The sequence below is a fragment of the Vigna unguiculata genome, chromosome 8, assembly GCF_037176805.1.
Source record: "Vigna unguiculata cultivar grain cowpea cultivar isolate G323 ecotype 2 chromosome 8, ASM3717680v1, whole genome shotgun sequence".
NCBI lineage: Eukaryota > Viridiplantae > Streptophyta > Magnoliopsida > Fabales > Fabaceae > Vigna > Vigna unguiculata.
The window spans coordinates 30496654-30515391 of NC_140799.1; the positions used below are offsets into that span (position 1 = coordinate 30496654).

Consider the following 18738-nt stretch of genomic DNA (forward strand, 5'->3'; position numbering starts at 1 on the left):
TTTTACTGTTGCAGGAGAAGAAGGGGTTTCATTCGGATGCAATATGTTATTAATTCACTTAGTGAAAACTTCCAATAAATTTTACTTGGTACTTTAAAGGTGTAGCCTTCATTTTAAAGAATTAAAATTCTAACAGGATAGAATTTCATTGAAGTAATTTGGTAATATCTCAGGAAAAATCTCTAGCATGACTTGATAACCGCACTCTTCTGATGATGAAAACATGCAGTAAAACTTAAACACTGATGCAAAAGGGACCATTAAAAATGGACAGTTAGGACATTGTGGGGAGGTGGAGTTATTACTCCATATTTGGCTGGGTTCTGTTTTTCTCTCCATTTGGTTTGACGGGATGCATTAAAGAGGTCCCATAAGCAATACTGAGAAAGAGGGAAAGAGGGAAAGGACTAGGGGAAAACGGGAAAAGCAGTGAAATGTTGTTCCCCTCGATGTCAAAAGAAAAGGACACATTTAATTCATAAGGACAATAATTTAGGGTTGTGTTTTCTTGACTTAAATAAGATTCAAGTTTTTTATGATTGATTTTTATTTTGAATATTTAATATATTTTAATTGTTTACTTAATAAATAAATTAAAGATTTTGATTTAAGCTTTATATTTACTACTTTTTAGGAACTTATATTAAAATTTAATAATTTATTAAGCTTTTAATTTTATAAAATTTGTATACTCAAACAGAAGTAGTCATACATATTTAGAGGTGAGATTTATTGAAGTTATTTTTTTCAATCTTTGAGAAAGCTGGTTGAACATAAAAGGTTTGTGGAACATGATTCCCATACATTTGAATTAGTTGAAATCTTGATCATTGTCAAATTTGAATTAATATGGGATGTAAGTTTAATCAATATTAGGGGAATGTTACCAACATTATTTACCACTCTTTATCATCTTTTACTGGCAAAATTTTATTGAAAATTAGAAATGGAAGAGGTACTCGTTCAATTTGTAATTTCTAAGAAGTTTCAATAAACAATAGAGAATATGTTAAGAAAATGATATTTTTCAATTACTTCTTTTCTCCCCATACTTATATTTCCACTTATACTTTAACTAATATATTAAAAAATTATTGGACAAAAAATATACATATTTAAAGATAATCTGAGATATATTTTTTAATATAAATATTCATATATTAACCATGCATATAACCAAATTTCGATAATTTGATTACATCGTAATATTCTTTAATAACTTCTTCCATGAAATGAATACACATTCTATTTTTTATGAAAATTTGATTAAACATTTTTCATTTATTAAAATAAAATAAATATTAATTATGTTTTTTTATCTAAACTAACAAACCCTAAAACTTTTCAATTTATGCATGAAGAAATACTATACATAAAATTCAACATAAGTGTTAAATTTTAGAGAAAAAGAAATTCTGAGTATTCATTAACTTTTAGGATTATATATATATATATATATATATATATATATATATATATATATATATATATATATATATATATATATATATATATATATATATATATATATATATATAAAGGTAGATTTCTAAGGATTGTTTTGACTAATTGATGTATAAAGTTGTAGATAAGGATATAAAGAAACTCATTTTACTAAACTTTATAATATTTTGACATTATAAAAAATATTTTTATATTTTTGTCTTTATTTAAAAATGACATTAAATCTTTTCATATAATTTTTTTTTATAAAATTATTAAATTTATCATTTCTACATTATTATATTACAATGAGACACGTTTATCTAAAAAACTTGTTATGAAGACTTTCAGCATAAGGAATCCTCAAATTTGGGATTTTTTTGTTATATTGTTTTGTTCTCATTGTAGTTGATAGTTTTTTCTAAAGAGATTTACAAGAGAATATACAATGTCAATGAAAAATAAATTCAGCTCGTATAAATGATTGACACCAATTTCAATTCAAAGCTTTAAGACGATAGGTTTATAGGCCTTCAATTTATAAGATGTTCAACATTTTCATTTTTACATAATATGAGACTTAGATTCGCTTAAATTTCAAATAATTTTTAGAATTATTTTACATTATATTTACATTATCTTTATTAAAAGTTCAATTGTTTTAATAAGAGTTCAATGATACTTCACAAACTTTCGTTGATTTTCTTGTTTTTCAACATTTTTCTTTTCAATTAAAATAACTCATTTAACATATAGCCTACCTTCTTTTCAAGTTTTCAATCAATAATTTTTTTTCTTTTTTACATTTCCAAATGAGGATTGCACCCTTCTATTCTTTGATGGATTTTATTCCATTTTATCTTGATATTTTTTCCTTACGATTACTTTAAATGGACACTTCTTTTAAACATAAAAATTATCTTGTAGAAATAGAGCATAGAGTCTTAAATCAAATTAACAATCCTCACAATAATACCATTTCAAAAAGTAAATGATGAAATCAAATTCTACCACCGCACCTCCTCCTAGACCCATCATGGATAACAATTGTTCCTAAAGAGAATGTTATTTTGAATAGTTAGAAAATTTAACATTGTCTTGTTTATCAATTTCACAAGACTTCTCATTTTTATGAAATGTTACTTTTCTACCTTCAATTAATTATCTCCAATGATTATGCCTTGAAGTGACATTTAATTCCTCAAATATCTTACACGAGATTTAAAAAAAAAACATTAAATATTAACAACTCTTTTAGACTTTATAACAATTTAAATATAATTAATTTTCAGTTAACCTTACGAGCCAATTGTTTTATCCATGATTTTACCCACGTGATATTAACATCCTTCTCTTCTCATAATATAAAAATCATTTATACCTTCTCATCTTTTACTCCTTACTTGTCGTTTTTCTTCTTCCTTCAAATGGTAGGTTTTCAAATGAAAGACATCAACAACATCTTTTCCTCGATTCCATAATGTAATCCCTTTTAATTCACTTCCTTGAGTAAGGATTCTCGAATATTTATTTAACTTATTTAATCAAAAGATATGAAAGTAGGGTAGAAGAAAAATTGGGAGAGAAGAAAAACGTAGTTTTTTTTAGAGAAAGAAAGTCCAAGTGATTTGATTTGAGAAGTATGACAAAACCATAAACACGAAAGGTCTATTTTTTTTTTAATAAAAGTAATAAAATAAAAACAAACATAATAAAATTAGATAGAAAAACAACTTGAAAGAATGGAAAAGTTAATTGATGATATTTGTTCAAGCTAAACATTCTTTTAAATAGTAATATATATTAGACATCGTGTTACAAGAAATTGATTGAATAGATTCCTACAAAATAGGACATTACAATTGCTGGATTATAAAATTCTAATAAAAAATTTTATAATTTAAAAGATAAAAATTAATTAATGAAGTAAGAGTTACAAAACAATTTACCGTCTCATTCCATAAAAACTGATCCCGCTTTCGCTTCTCACAGATTTTAATTTCATTAACAAACCAGTAATTTGGGACTTTCCAGTTATAATCAGTTTCACACAGAACTATGATTCTATCAAACATAAATCATGGTTGCAACCTCCGTAGGTTCTTAATTTATCACACAGCATTTATAGAGAAAAATAACAACGCAAACTATTAAGAACTTAAATCATTCATCATTTTTTAAATACAACAACTGCTTTAACTACGTCATATATCCAAGAAACTCATCTCAAAGTCAGATACATTTCAATAGAAAACTCCAAAGGGTTATGGAGCTTTTTCTCTGCACTAGAATACGTAATCATGTGTTTTAGCTGGATTTTTCAACCAGGAAGCTGGTCCGAAAATCACTTTCTGAACATTTTGGACCAAAGGTACACAACAAAGAAACAGACTAACGCGAAAAGAATGACATGAATGATATGGTTTGAACCACTTTGGATGATGCTCTTGTTCAATCTTCTCAAGTTGTTCTTCACTCCCGCTTGAGCCTTTATCATTGTCATTTGCTGCATTGGAAAAGATAAAGCTAAAATATTAACAAGAATGTTGGAGATTTTCCTGTTAAAGAGAAGATAAAGACACTAATTACTATGAATCAACAAGCAACAAAAGCAAGCCAGAAGATTTTCCTGTGAACCCTGTTAAAGACAGTACAGGTTCAGAAAAATATGGATGGAAGCATGAGGACACAGTTTTCCTTTCCTTTAACTTCTAAAGTTCTTACCATTACAACAAGCTGACCATAGTTTCCTGATTGAAGAACGTTTTCTCTCAGTTAGCATTAAGCTTTTAAAATCTAAAGACAATTTTAATAAATAATTCATTTTGCCTGATGCCGGCAACATTAATTTGGTGAATTGTATTCATTTTTCTTTTGAATTCTGATTTTGAAATGCAATGAATTGCCTTATTCTCTTTAATATTGATGGCTTTATTTTTATTTTTATTTTCACATTTGTTTTGTAGGGAATGAAGAATATGGACAGATTAACTTTTAAATTATAAATATATATATATATATATATTTATATATATATATATATATATATATATATATATATATATATATATATATATATATATATATATATATATATATATATATAAGTGTCACCTCAGAACCAAAACATGCCCTTTGCAACCCACACGTCAGACACTAGTAGAAACAAATTAAGAGAAGTGAAAATTATCAAAGAAATTGTGTACCAATTCTTCAAGAAAATTTTTCTGATACTTCACTTCCGTTCCTATCTCCTCAGCAACCTGCATCAGAAATATGGAAGAAGGATAAGAACAAAGGAAGAAGAAACGGAAAACAAAAAAATATAGAAGACAGTTTTGAAACATGATATAGTTTCATCCAACTAGCTCCATAAAAGGAATAACTAGCAGGATATGATTGAAGTAATCAACGAGTCAATCTGCAATGATAAAACACCGTATAACTTGTAATTGGAAACTGAACATAATGTTTTATCATTGGAACCAGCATGCATGCATCAATTGTAAAATATTCTAGTAAATATTGTTATGTGGAATGGGGAGAAAAATCCAGGAAGAATACACACCACAAGCATATTTACATGGCTCTCTTCATGGACAATTCCTATTGGGGGCCAAGAAGATGCACATTGTATCAAGAATTAAGTACCTAGAAAATGTAGAAATTTTTATTTCCCATTCCACGATTCATGTCTTAAGGTGTAATCTAAAGCCACCGCTTGTTTAATTGACAATGACTGCAGAAGATGGTGGAAAACGAATAATATGTTATTTTCAAGGGCGGATCTTAATAGGGACAGGGTAGTTTCCGGTCCCCCAACCCCGCCACCAGATCCACAACTTCCAACGCTTCTTCCATCAAGACCAAAGACTTGGGACAATGTTGTGAGTGATTAAGAAGGGTATATTTTTTTCGTGTATCTTTGACTCACGGGCAAGGTGAGAGTGGTGCATTATGCTTGTGGGAGAAAACGAAGCCCGTCCATGCTACCTTGCAATGTGTGGAGAATGACTCTAGAGGCTTTGCACGGACATTAAACATTAAACATTAAACCTAAACTTAGTTTGAAAATATTATTTTGTTGCCTCCAAAATTATTAGTGAAGATTTGCCACTGGTTACATTACTTGGAGGATAACATTATGGACAACTAGCAAAAGTTGCATTAGGGGTCAGAATATATGATATACTTATACATGTATAAAAATTTATGTTGTATGTAAATAAGATAAAATGCATAAAATTGACACAATATTAACTAAAATATTCAATTGGCCAGAGACTTGCTGAAGATGACAAGAGGATACAGGATGCGTGCCACCACCACAACACCTACAAAAGCAGCAATAGACAAACAGAGTGGCACCGCAGACAAAGGAATACTGCAAAAAGCGCTATGTAGTGGCTATCTAACAAGTCCAGGTTGTTTTCACAACTAAGGCTATAAAAAATGGTCTATGACCGCAATTACATCATAATTATTTTGGTTTCCCCCACATCAGCTGCATTAGTTTGTAATTTTTTGATATTTCAAAGACTGTGGCAAGGTTGTGATCACAGCCACAGTTGCATATCATAACATAGTTCACAAACCGATTATCATTATCATGGAATTCAGAAAAATTAAAGTAGCACAGAGAATGATTTTTTTAAAAAGGTAATTTTCCCCTTTAGAGAATAAAAAAATAGAAGGTATGGAGCTGATACACGACTAAAGAGCAAGGAAAACTAGTAAAATGGCGACCCCCATGATACAAGAACCACAATTTGGCGAATAGGGGATTACTTACCTACAAGTTGACAAAAAACAGAATCATAGAATAAGAGAAATCCCTATTAGCTGTAGCTCATTGTTGGGTTAATTTATGCTGAAAAAAGGTTGTCCCCAACTCAAAATTTTGCTCTTCTTATTTAACCTCAAATCTTGGCTATTAAACATAACCAGTCCAGGTGCTCTCTACCAAGGTTTTAAACTGCAGTGGTGGTCAAATATTCAATTTTATCAGGACCGATGCAGCTGCAATTGTAACCACCCCAAATACCTCAAACCTTGAACATTAAAGTTAAAATTGCAGCAGCGGACCATTTTTTAAAACTTGCCCTCTACTAAGTTTTCATCCATCATAGCATGCAACACCTTCAAGTCTTCAATCAACATCTACTTGTTTAAATAGCAAAGAGTTAAATTTTCCTAAAAAACAATGAACCGGGCTTGAGTCTTATCAAACTCCATTTCTTCAAATGCGTCCAGTCCAGTCCAATCCAATCCACTCCCTGATTCTGATTGATCAGGTCTAAACGAATTTCTAAAGTGCTCAATTGATAGAAAAAAAAAAGAAAAAGAAAAGAAAAGGTGACATCTTTCGAAATTTCACACATGCCCAACAAAAACAAAGAAATAACAAGCGCAGAGTGAATAAATAGAATAAGAAATAAAAAAAAGAAAATGGGGGGAGGTACATACATGTTTCAACCTTCTAACTTGGCGATGAAGACCGGTGATTTCCTCGTCCAAGTCCAAGGGATCAATTCGCAATTGGATCTCCTCAGAGGCACCAACCGGTCGAGTGCTAAGCCCATCTCTGCAATATCCATCACATACAATTAACTGCACAGATATGATGAATTCGAAGACACACACAAAATACACACATACCTTGATCTGTAAGAGGCGGCGCCGCCGTAGGAAGAACCCACTCTGTGGGAATTGGCGGCCATTGTGGGAAATCAAAAGAAAGCCAATTGGGTTGGTGGGTTTTGATTATTTGAATGTTTAAAGGGGAATGAGTTGCGCAGACAAAAAAATTAGGTGGATGGAGTTAAGGTGTTGAAGAATTAATGAGGGAGAAATCTTGGTGGACAAGAAAATGGAAGGAAGAAGGAAAGAAATAAGGATTGTGCCAGACAACTGGGTTCATCCCTCTCTTCCAGAGTATCCCATTTCCACCCATGTTTTTATTTTAACATCTTTAAGAAAAAATATGATGGTATTTTTGTTTTGAGGTAATTTTTAAAAGTAATTTTTCTTTTAAAACAAATCGATTCAAATTAGAAAAATCTTCATCTTTCCTTATCTAAATTAATTCGATCGTGTATGAAGAGATAAAAAACAAATTTGGAGATATCTCTAACATCTTATTTTAATAGTCAAAAGCAATTAAAATAAAACATTTCATAGATGAAAATTTGAAACAGATAATTTATAATATAAAGTATATTAAAATAGTCTTTCAACGTATAAAAGTATAATATAATTTTATATATTTCGAAATAGGCTAAATCATTCCTAAATCCTAAATTTAAATCATTTTAGAAATTTTCATTTTTGTAAGGAACTTTTAAGTATGTCTCTTTCTTTTTTTTTGTGACTTAATTGAGTTCTATTTTTGTAAGAAACTTTTAAGTATGTTTTTTCTTTTTTTTTTGTTTGACGTAATTGAGTTTTTATTTTGAAAAATTTATTACAATTAGGTATTGTCTGTTAGTAGTACAACCGTGTTAGTTATGTATTACGTATAAACAAGTGATTTTTTTTAATTTTTTTTAATTAAAAAAAAAATAAATTGTCACGTATCAATCTGACATTGTATCATGTGACAGAAATAATGTGATGTGATAGTGACAGTTCCACGTGTCACTATTGGATGTGAAAAGTCTCAATACAATATCTACAATCCCTGTATTTGTTAAAATAACAACTTTATAAATTGAATTGTAAAATTTTAAATAAATATGTTTATTTAAATTGTCATAAAATTGTTTTAAAATTTTATATTTGAATTTATAAAGTTTTAAAATTTTTAAAGCAACTCTAACATTTATCTATAAATTATAAATATATAAATATTTAAAAGAAAATTTAAATAAAATTCAATGCAAAATATGCATTTAAATAAACTTAATTTTGTTAATCAATTATAATAAAAATACCATTGTAAAATTTATATAAAAATTAAATTCGATATAGGAATGAAATTGATTCTGTTTTACAAAAATTGTGACCAAATTGAGACAAAATAAAAAATAGAGGGATTACATTGAGACTTTTCACATCCAATAGTGACATATGGCACTGCCACTGTTACATCACACAGTCTCTACCATGTGGTACAATATCAAATTGACACGTGAAATTTTTAAATTTTTTTAAATTATAAAAAAATACACGTATTAACACGTGGCATAGTTAACACTGTTAGTGTACTACTAACAGAAATGACCTAATTGTAACGAATTTTCCAAAATAAAGACTCAATTGAGTCAAATAAAAAGGAGGAGACCTACTTGAGATTTATGGGGATCTCTGAAATGATTTAACCTTTCAAATACTATACCTTTATTCTAAGATAAAACTTCTTACCACAAAAGATGTAATAAGTTCTAACATCTTGTTTAGCTGACTTCTCATCTCTTAAAGTAAATTCTAAACCTGTATGTATCAAAGGATGTCAAACTTGAGAGTTTACGTAAACTTGTGGGAGTTTCATAAACTCGAATCACAAACTCGAATCGTAAACTCGTAAGAGTTTATTAAAAAAATATTAAAAATAATATAAAAATTTAATATTATATGATATTATAAATAATTTTTTATATATTTTTACTAAAATATTATTATTATTATTTTATCATATTGTATATAGTTATATTTTATAGTTTTTTTATATTACTATTCTATTATATTAACTTTAATTATATGATATATTGAGTTTTATAAAAAATAAAAGTTTTTGGGACTTGAGTGGAGGCCAAATGGTAAGAATAAAATAAGAAAACCCTAAAGCTCATTAAACAACTTCATTGCACAATAAAATAAGAAAACCCTAAAACTCACTAAACAACTTCATTGCATAGTAGAAAGAAATAGAAGAGTTACATAATGTCTCAATTTCTACCGTCGTCCCTAAATTTAGAACTCCAGTAAAGAAAGGAAATGGAAGAAGTGAATGACAATGGCGAGCATACGACCACCCACGAAAGAGACTATTAAGGCAACCACCAAAGACAACAACGACAACAAGCAACTTGCAACCATGAACACGAGACTCACGAGTAGAAACATGACGTTTCAGGTTTAAAGAAGAAAGCATATTGACTCGCCAACTCGACTGCAAACTCGCGAGTTCAACAAAGTTCACAGTGAGTCTACCGAGTTTGCTCCAAAGATGAGTTTTCTTCTGAGTCAACTAGTTCAAGGTGAGTGGAAACATAAACTCAGATGACTTAACGAGTTAACTCGCGAGTTTGATAACCATGCATGTATACTATCTCTACTCACACCCAACAAGGTGATCATTGTAAGAGAAAGAAGACAAACAACATAAAACAACAAGACAAACACGAGGGTAAGCTAATTTATAAAAGAAAGCACATACCAACACACACATACACACACATACAAAAGGATACACCAAACTAAAATAGAATTACAAAACAATATGGCAAATACACCAAACTAAACAGTATCAAATAACCCATCACACAAAAGGATACTCTAGGGATTGATGTATGATTCTGGGTGATTTTTGCACTTGTGGTAATAAAAGAATATTGCTCGACTTGAGTTGCTCTACCTAAGCTTATACACACAATTTTAGTCCCTTTAACTGTCATAAGAACCGTGGGGCCGTTCTTAATGATAAGACCTTCTGCCCCTCTCACCACACAACTCATTGTACTCTACATGAGTCTTGATTAGGTATTAAAGTATCAAGATAAACCTTCAGCACTAACTCCTTCCATCAATGCACACACTACTAATTATAATAAGCAGACTTCTTTTCCTAGAATTCCTTACATTACCATCATTCACACCAAATTCAGTAGAAATAGATCATTAATATATTAGACAACCTAAATCAGAGATTAGAAAGCAAAGAAATCATGAAACACAAAGAAAGAGAAAAGCCATGAAGGTTGGCGTCCAATGTAAAAATTTCACATTATTTATACACTTATCTTGCATTAAATCAATGTAAAACTCATCAAAATTGTCTTAATTGCATATAAATACGAAATGTGGTGATTAGAAATTATAAAAAGTGGAATTTAATACATTTGTTGCAGCTCAGCCAGAAAGATGAACTGAGAAAAGTTAAAATTGAAGCTTGTGGCTGAGCAGTGATATTGGCGCTGAGCCACACTTTAAGAAACCTTCACTGCAAGAAAACCTCAAGCTCTAGATTTGAAGCTGAGCATCAAAGGAAAACCTCCATGGCAGGGAAACCTCCATTGCTCATCATCGAGGTGGTTGCCTAAGCTTGGAAGAAAACCCACTCATGAAGGAAACCTCCATGGCTAATCTTCAAGAATGGAAGCTATAACAACACTTGATTTTCTATAAATACAAGGCATGTCCATGTGATTCATATGTTGATTTTGTAAATCAATTTTAGAGAGAGAAACTCTCTATTTAGCTTTAAATCTTATTATATATCTTTGTAAAGCTATGGAAGGAGGAAGGATACTTCGTATTCTCATTGTATACATCATCATGAGCAACTAATTCCTTCCTACTTGGGATTGAAATGTAACTTCTAAACTCTCTTCGTACCACACTTGATTAGATATTTTTTGTGTTCTTGTTTTATGTGTTAGTTACTTGATTTATATTGGTTGTTTTGGTGAGACATCTGGTTGGTGTTTAGATCCAATCAAGTCTCGTAATGCTTGGCATATACCAAACATGAATATATGACTTTAGTTGGTTTAAAGAGTCTTGTTCTCACCCTTAGGTTTTTCCTTTCACATGATGTTAAATCTACAAGTAAAACGTACTTCCAGGAACACTAAAATAAAGCACACAATTTATAGATAATTAAGGGCAATGTAATTGAGTTAAGAAGCCAAGTTCAATCCCAACGCCTTAATCAACATCACCTCTCTCAAACTAAATTTCAATCTATCTTTCACCACTAGTGCAAAATAGACATATTAGAACAAAATATTAAATCGATTGTAAGGGAACCGATCTAAAACAAAACGCAGTGGCAATTTTGTAAATAAAAGGATGTATATTAGATCAGTTATTTATTTAACCGATCTAATATTTACATATTAGATCTAATATTTACATATTAGATCGGTTGCAAGGAGAACCAATATAATATATAACTATTAAATCGGTTAAATAAACAACCAATTTCATTACACGAAAACCCTTTTTTCGTGTTCTTCCTTTACACCTCAACGTCTCTTTTTCTCTCCCAGGCACTCTCATTCTCATTTTCGCCACCATGGTCGCCGCTCGTCATTAGGGTTTTGGATACAAAGCTTTTCGTCGCCATCGTCGCGTCCAACTGTAGTTTTCATCTCTTCTTCTTCCATTGTTGAAGCTCCACTTGACCTCCTTCATTGGTCTGCCGCCGCGCCATGTGTTGCAGCACCACTCAATCCCGTGCTGCACACCTTCAGTCCAGGCATTAGATCTAGCTTCACTCCTTCCGCAGAACCACAACCAAAAACCATTCTATCTCTTTCGTTCTTGATTTGAGTTTTTATGTTTTTTTTTGTTTCTTTCTCGTCAGATCTGTAGAGTCTTCTTTCCAATGATGCCACTATTATTCTTTGCATATCTTTTCTTGACGAATCTAAAGTGTATTTGGGATCCAAGATCAAAGGCAAGGATGGTGAAGATTTGGAAACCAATGTTGATGAACACCGCTGATGTTTCGAAAATGTTTTTATTTGGATATTAGACCGGTTGTTGCAGAACCGATCTAATATATCTCTAACATATTACATCAGTGCATATTAGATCGATTGTAGAACCGATCTAACATGTGCTTCAGAACCGATCTAATATACATATTTTCTACTAGTGCACTGATTTCAGCATGCAAAAAACCAAAAATCTCAAACCAAAACAACCACTCTGATTCAGTACACTCATCAATCAAACACATCAAGATGCAATCAAATACCAAGATAAACAATTTATTTCAAAATTTAAAAGGAGAACCTAGCTTCCCTTACCTAAAACGTAGACCAAAATTGAACCGAAGATGATTTTCAAGCTACAAAACCCCAATCAACCTAAAGGAACCAAAATAAAGGAAGTATAGAGAATCACGAGCCTCTAATCAAAACTCAAGCAAAGATAAACACCCCCCAAATAGAAGAAGGAGACAAAGGTTAGATTTTTAAATTACACGAAAGAAATTGTTCAGACAAATTTGAAGAGGACTTCGCTACAAGTTCAAATATGGCCTCTGATTTTAAGAGAAGATGAGAACCAAATGAGTAAATAGCAAGAATCAAGATGGAATGGAAGAGAGAGCGAGGTTGGTGTAGATAGAAAGAGATGTCTTATGTTTTTGTTTAAAACAAAGGCAATTGGATTCTAGCTTTTAAAAGAAATGAGTTTTACATTTTCTCCAACAACAAAAATTTTCATCCTAAAACATTTACTCATCAAGTGGAAGATAAGGACAAACTCTCATGATTCTCATATAACAACTACCTAGACTTGCTTGACTTACCTTTCCAACACCTTAACTAAAGGAAAAGCGTGCCTCTATGCTATGTGATATGATGTTCAACAATGTAGATTGGACTGACTACTACCCCCTTAAGACAATTTCTCCCCCTTTGTTCCAAAAGCTTGAACGATATTTTTGCGCCTGACTGACATTTTGTATCTGCTAAACAAAACTCACCTTCCATATGCTATATACTTCCTCTTGTAGGTTGTACAAAAATCTACAAAAAGCCTTGTTTCCCATTTTATTTAAAACATGTTAGACATCACTTTCACATCTCTGATACCATAAAATGACACATCCCATTTAATAGAAAATTTCCAATAAATAAAACATCACATATTATAATATAATATAGAACAAACAACAAAAAATATATTAGAATTAACTATTACAGTTATCCAAAATATACTAGAACAAAAGCATCATGGGCACAGAACAATGTCATACACAAGTCTTAAAACAAAAAGCAATTTTAAGAAGAGATTTGCTCAACAAAGCAAAGAAAGTCATAAAATAAATCCTCAAAAGGTACACAAATGGGAAATAGCTAATATGCATAATCTAAATAACAACATCTCCACCATCTTGACAATCGTCACGGGCTCCCTTATCTGCTCACACCAAAATTGGTGATCATTGCAAAAAGAAAACACCACAAGAAAACAGAGCACAAACAGGAAAAGGGTAAGCTAGTAAAAATAATTTTTTACAGATAAATAAAGTTATTGAGCACAAGCAACATGTGATACCAAACAATAGAAGACCCTCTAACTCGATTATCCGGATACATGTAATGAAATCATATTCACTGGAAACTTGCACTTATGATGGCCTTTATTGCTCTATAGAGCCATTCTTAATGGGTTTCACCTTACCACACACAAAGTTAGACCATGATCATCTAAGGCCATTATTTTGTCAAAGACTAGGACCTCACACTACTCTCACCACATGAACAAGTCTACTCTATGTAAGTCTGACTAATCCATTAGAGTGTCAGAATTTAACCTTACTTAAATCCTTAAGTCATTACATACACTACTTTATCACCAAAGGAATTTCTTCATGAAACTCTCACATACTAAACATTTTATCTTAGAGTAATATCATCCCATGCTAACCGTATCAAATACAGTTTTAAAATATCATGAAATACATGCATAGTCACGTACATCATGCAATTTAGACAACCATATATTCAATAGCAAAATTAAAACAAACTTGCACCATTCTCGCTTAGGTTAGAAGGTCTCGCTCAAGAGACAGGGTCCTCTCGCACAAGCTAGAATCCTCTTGCCTGATCGAGAACTCGAACAACAAGGACAATGAACATCTGCGAGTTCTCGCTTAAGCTAGACTTTGTCGATTAGGCCAGCCTGCTCTCGCTTGGGCGAGACTTCTAGCTTGAGTGACAACTCGTGCATAAGCAAATGAGAGTTTTCTGCTATTCTCGCTTAGGCTAAAGGCTTCTCGCCTAGGTGAGAATTTCTCACCTACTCGCGCATGCAACATCAGGAATCCAAGCCAAAACAACATACGGTGCATTTTCACACAATCACAAACATCAAACCAACATTTTAAGCACGATTCATGACCAAAAACATGCAAGACACTTAAAAAGCTTTAAAACCCTAGCTTCCTATGAGGGAAAGAAGGCCCTTGGTGGAATGAAAACCACGACCCTACAATAGCCTAAAGAGCTGAAAAACAAGCACAAGTAGACGAAAATGAGGCTCTAAGGAAGACCCCAAGACATAACCAACACTATTGAATTGGAAAAGAAGAAAAGACGGAGGTTTGGAGGTCAACTTACATGGAGGAAGGAAATGTTCGGTTTGATCAGTGGAGTACGCGCATAGAACCGATTTTCAGCCTCCGTTTCACAAAATGGTTGCAACTGAGTTAGAGAGGGAGAAGAACAATGATTGTGAATAGTGGAGATAGTTGAGAGAAAAAAAAATAATGTGGGGAACTGAAAGGATTTCTGGAAAAAGGACAAGTGGACTAGCTTTGCCCTTTAATTTAACTGAGTACAAATATTTTAAAATAAAAAGAAATGGGTTTTACATTCTCCCTAACAATAAAATTTTTGACCTCGAAAATTGAGACGTACTAGAGAACAAATGCAAATGTTACTTCTTCATATCCTCCTCTAGCTCCCACGTAGAGTCACCTGTCCTTCTATCTTAGATAACCTAGACTGATAGATTTTCCTCTAAGCTGTTTGGTTTGACAGTCCTCTATACTGACTGACTGCATCTCCACTAAGATATCTTCTCTAACATGCACATCTTCAACCTCTGACTAGAGTTGTCAAAATGGGTTGGAACCCGCGAGCCAACCCGGCTCACCACGGGTTCGGGTTGGGTTGAATTTTTTTTTACAAATTTCAATACGGGTTGATTTTTGACCCGGCTCATCCGGGTTGAACCCGTGGTGAGCCGGGTTAGTGAGCCAACCCACAGATAAAAGGGTTACACGAGTGTTTTTTTATTAAGTTGGGCTTTACATTTGGATCATGTTAAGTTTTTTTTAACCAACACATAAATAATTTGTATTTTTTTTTTGGTTTGTATTTGGATTGTATTAAAGTTTATTTAGATTTTAATTAGAATTAGAATTTATTTTTGACTTAAAATAAAATAAAAAAAATTGTATTTTTTTTTACTTAAGTGAATCTGTACGCCAACCCGTTTAACTCGTCAATCCGTGGTGGGTCGGGCCGGATTCGATTTTTTTTTGGCTCGCTAAGAAGTAAGCCGGATTGGGTTGGCTCACTAAATCATCAACCCGTGGTGGGTCGAGTCAGGTCGAATCGGATTACCCGTTTTGACAGCTCTACCTCTGACACATGAGATGATTTAATATTTAGAAAAAGTAAATATATAATTTAATATAATTGTTTATATGAGATTAATTATCAATTTAGTTTTAATAGAAATAAATTAAAGTAATCTTTATACATTTAAAATTCTCGTATGCACCAATTTAATTCAAACTCTCAATTGAAATTTCAATATTGGTTTATTAATTTAGTTTAAAAAATTCTACATCTCTATTAAATCCAATCTAATTTTCCAAACCCTAAACCAACAAATTTAACTATTAATGTTATTGCAATTTATTACACAATCAAATTACCTCCTACTCATAGAATATTGAAAATATCTTAAATTACATGTACCAACCATTTGTGATGAATCACATAAGATGATGCTCAAGGAGAGACATTTAGTGTTATATAATAATAATAATAATAATAATAATAATAATAATAATTATTATTATTATTATTATTATTATTATACATTTGCCTAAATAAGTAATTAAAGCTATTTTACAAGGAATATGTTAGTATAGATTATTGATTATTCAGTTAATTAATTTGTTCAAAAAGATCCGTTTATTTTCAATTAAAAATAATATAATAAAGTAATGAAGTTTTTAAATAATTATAATAAAATTTAAATTTAAATAATTATAATAAAATTTAAATAAAAATAAAAGAAGATAAAAACATTTAGTTCTTTATAATTTCTTTCAAGAAAACAAAATTGAATGTAAATGGTTTGATAATATAGAATAGTGAACTCAAGTCCATTTATTTAATGTGAAAATGAGTTGCTCTGATTAAAAGAAAAGACAGCAATAAGATTCACGCTTGATAACATGTCACACACCAGAAGATTAGGAAACAATAATTTTTCTTTTTATTTTAATATAGGTCAGCATCACATCACCCATTACTTCATTTTTCATTCCTCTCATCTTGTTAAAAAGGTTTAAGCTCTTCTCATTAATTTCTTTAACCCTTTGATTTCAACGACAGAGACATCAAATAAGGTCGGAGAGTGTAAGGACAAATACAAAAACAAAATTAAGATAAAAAATTAATTACAAAATAATTAACAAACCTGAAAAACAATAAATAATATTTTCATTCCGGAGTTGATGGAAAGATTTGCTTGTTATAGATAATATTGTCCGGAATAAAGATGCGTGGTGTTCGGAAGAGAACTAATTCAAAGTAACTATAAACAATTAAAATTGATGTTTATTTTTTTGACTTAATATGATTTTTTTTCTAGAACCATAGAGTTTGATTTGATTTGTAATTTTGAGACTCAGTTGTCCATGGAAACTAAAATAAACTATTTATTGCATTATTAAATATTTTATTCATATATATTAAAATATTAGTATATGAAAGGAAAATTTAATCTACGTACTTAGGTTAATTGCTATTCATAAACAAATTTTCTTTTATGGTGTCAACTTTAAATTTTGAGTCTTAGAAGAAAAAATGTTGAAGCAAAATAATATATTTTCGGAAGAGGACAACAGTATTTATGTCAAAATATATAAATGTAATAAAAAATAATACAATAAAAACTTAAAATCAATCTAAATTATCTGCAAAAATTTAGTTCAATTTTCTATATTTAAACCGAATTGCATATACTTTTTATGTTTATTTTGAATGTAAATTTATCATTTTCTTATTTTCATTTACATCTTCATCTTAAGTGACTAAAACACTTTTAAGTAGTAAACTATTTTAAAATTAATGTAATTATAATTTATTTATCGTTGAGAGAGAAAATAATGTAATTTTAACATTAAATTTGTGATACTATTGTTTTATTTATTATTGATTTTTTTATAAAAAATAATTAATATTTGGATGGATACAATATGTATCCATTACTTAATATAGAGACATTAAATACAAAATTTATTTCAGTTAGATATGAGAATAAGAGATAAATATACATTTTTACATAAGGTTAAATCATTTCAAGGATCTCATTTTTGTAGCGAAAACTCAAGTAAGTCACCCATTTTTATTTGACTTAATTGAGTCCCATTGTAATCATGTCCTTTTTGTGTACATTAACGATGTTAACTATGTACCACGTGTCAGCACGTGTTTTTTATTTTATTTTTTGATTTTTTTTAATTTTTAAATTTTTTTTTATAATTTAGAAAAAATTAAAGTTGCCACGTGTCAATCTAACATTGTGCCACGTGGCAGAGACGGTGTGATGTGACAGCGACAGTACCACGTGTCATTATTGAATGTAAAAAGTCTCAATGTAGTCATTGTATTTGTTATTTTGTCTCAATTTGATACTAATTTTTTTCAAACTGATTCAATTTCATCTCTATATCAAATTTAATTTTTATATAAATTTTACAATGGTATTTTTATTATAATTGATATTTTAACAAAATTAAGTTTATTTAAATACATATTTTGCACTAATATTTATTTAAATTGTTTTAAATATTTAAATATTTATAATTTATAGATAAATGTTACCGTTGCTTTAAAAATAAAAACTTTATAAATTCAAATGTAAAATTTTAAAACAATTTAAAATAAATATATTTATTTAAAATTTTACAATTCAATTTATAAATTTGTTATTTTTAAACCAAATCTAACATTTGTCTATAAATTATTGAGACTTTTCATATTCAATAGTGACACATAACACTGCCCTTGCCACATCACACTGTTTCTACCAGGTGGCCTAATGTCAGATTGACACGTGACAATTTTAATGTTTTTTAAAATAAAATTATAAAAAAAATTAGAATTAAAAAAATTAAAAAAACCACGTGACACGTGGCACATAGTTAATACAGTTACTGTATTACTAACGGAAAGGACGTAATTACAACGAATTTTTCAAAATAGAAACTCAATTGAGTGAAATAAAAATGAAGAACTTACTTGAGATTTTTCTACAAAAATAAATGAGGACCTCTGGAATGATTTCACCTTTAATAATACAAACATTAAA

The 18738-nt window shown here is 30.2% G+C and overlaps 1 protein-coding gene across 1 annotated transcript; it reads right to left on the minus strand.

The window, feature by feature from the left end:
* Nucleotides 1-3564: 3564 nt before the first annotated feature.
* LOC114193222 (bet1-like protein At4g14600) lies at nt 3565-7379 on the minus strand. The gene is made up of 4 exons (XM_028082941.2): nt 7102-7379; nt 6910-7027; nt 4650-4706; nt 3565-3949 (listed from the first exon to the last, which is right to left on the minus strand). The coding sequence occupies exons 1-4, from the start codon at nt 7161-7163 to the stop codon at nt 3788-3790; spliced, it is 399 nt and encodes a 132-aa protein (XP_027938742.1). The 5' UTR covers nt 7164-7379; the 3' UTR covers nt 3565-3787.
* Between the last annotated feature and the right edge of the window lie 11359 nt (nt 7380-18738).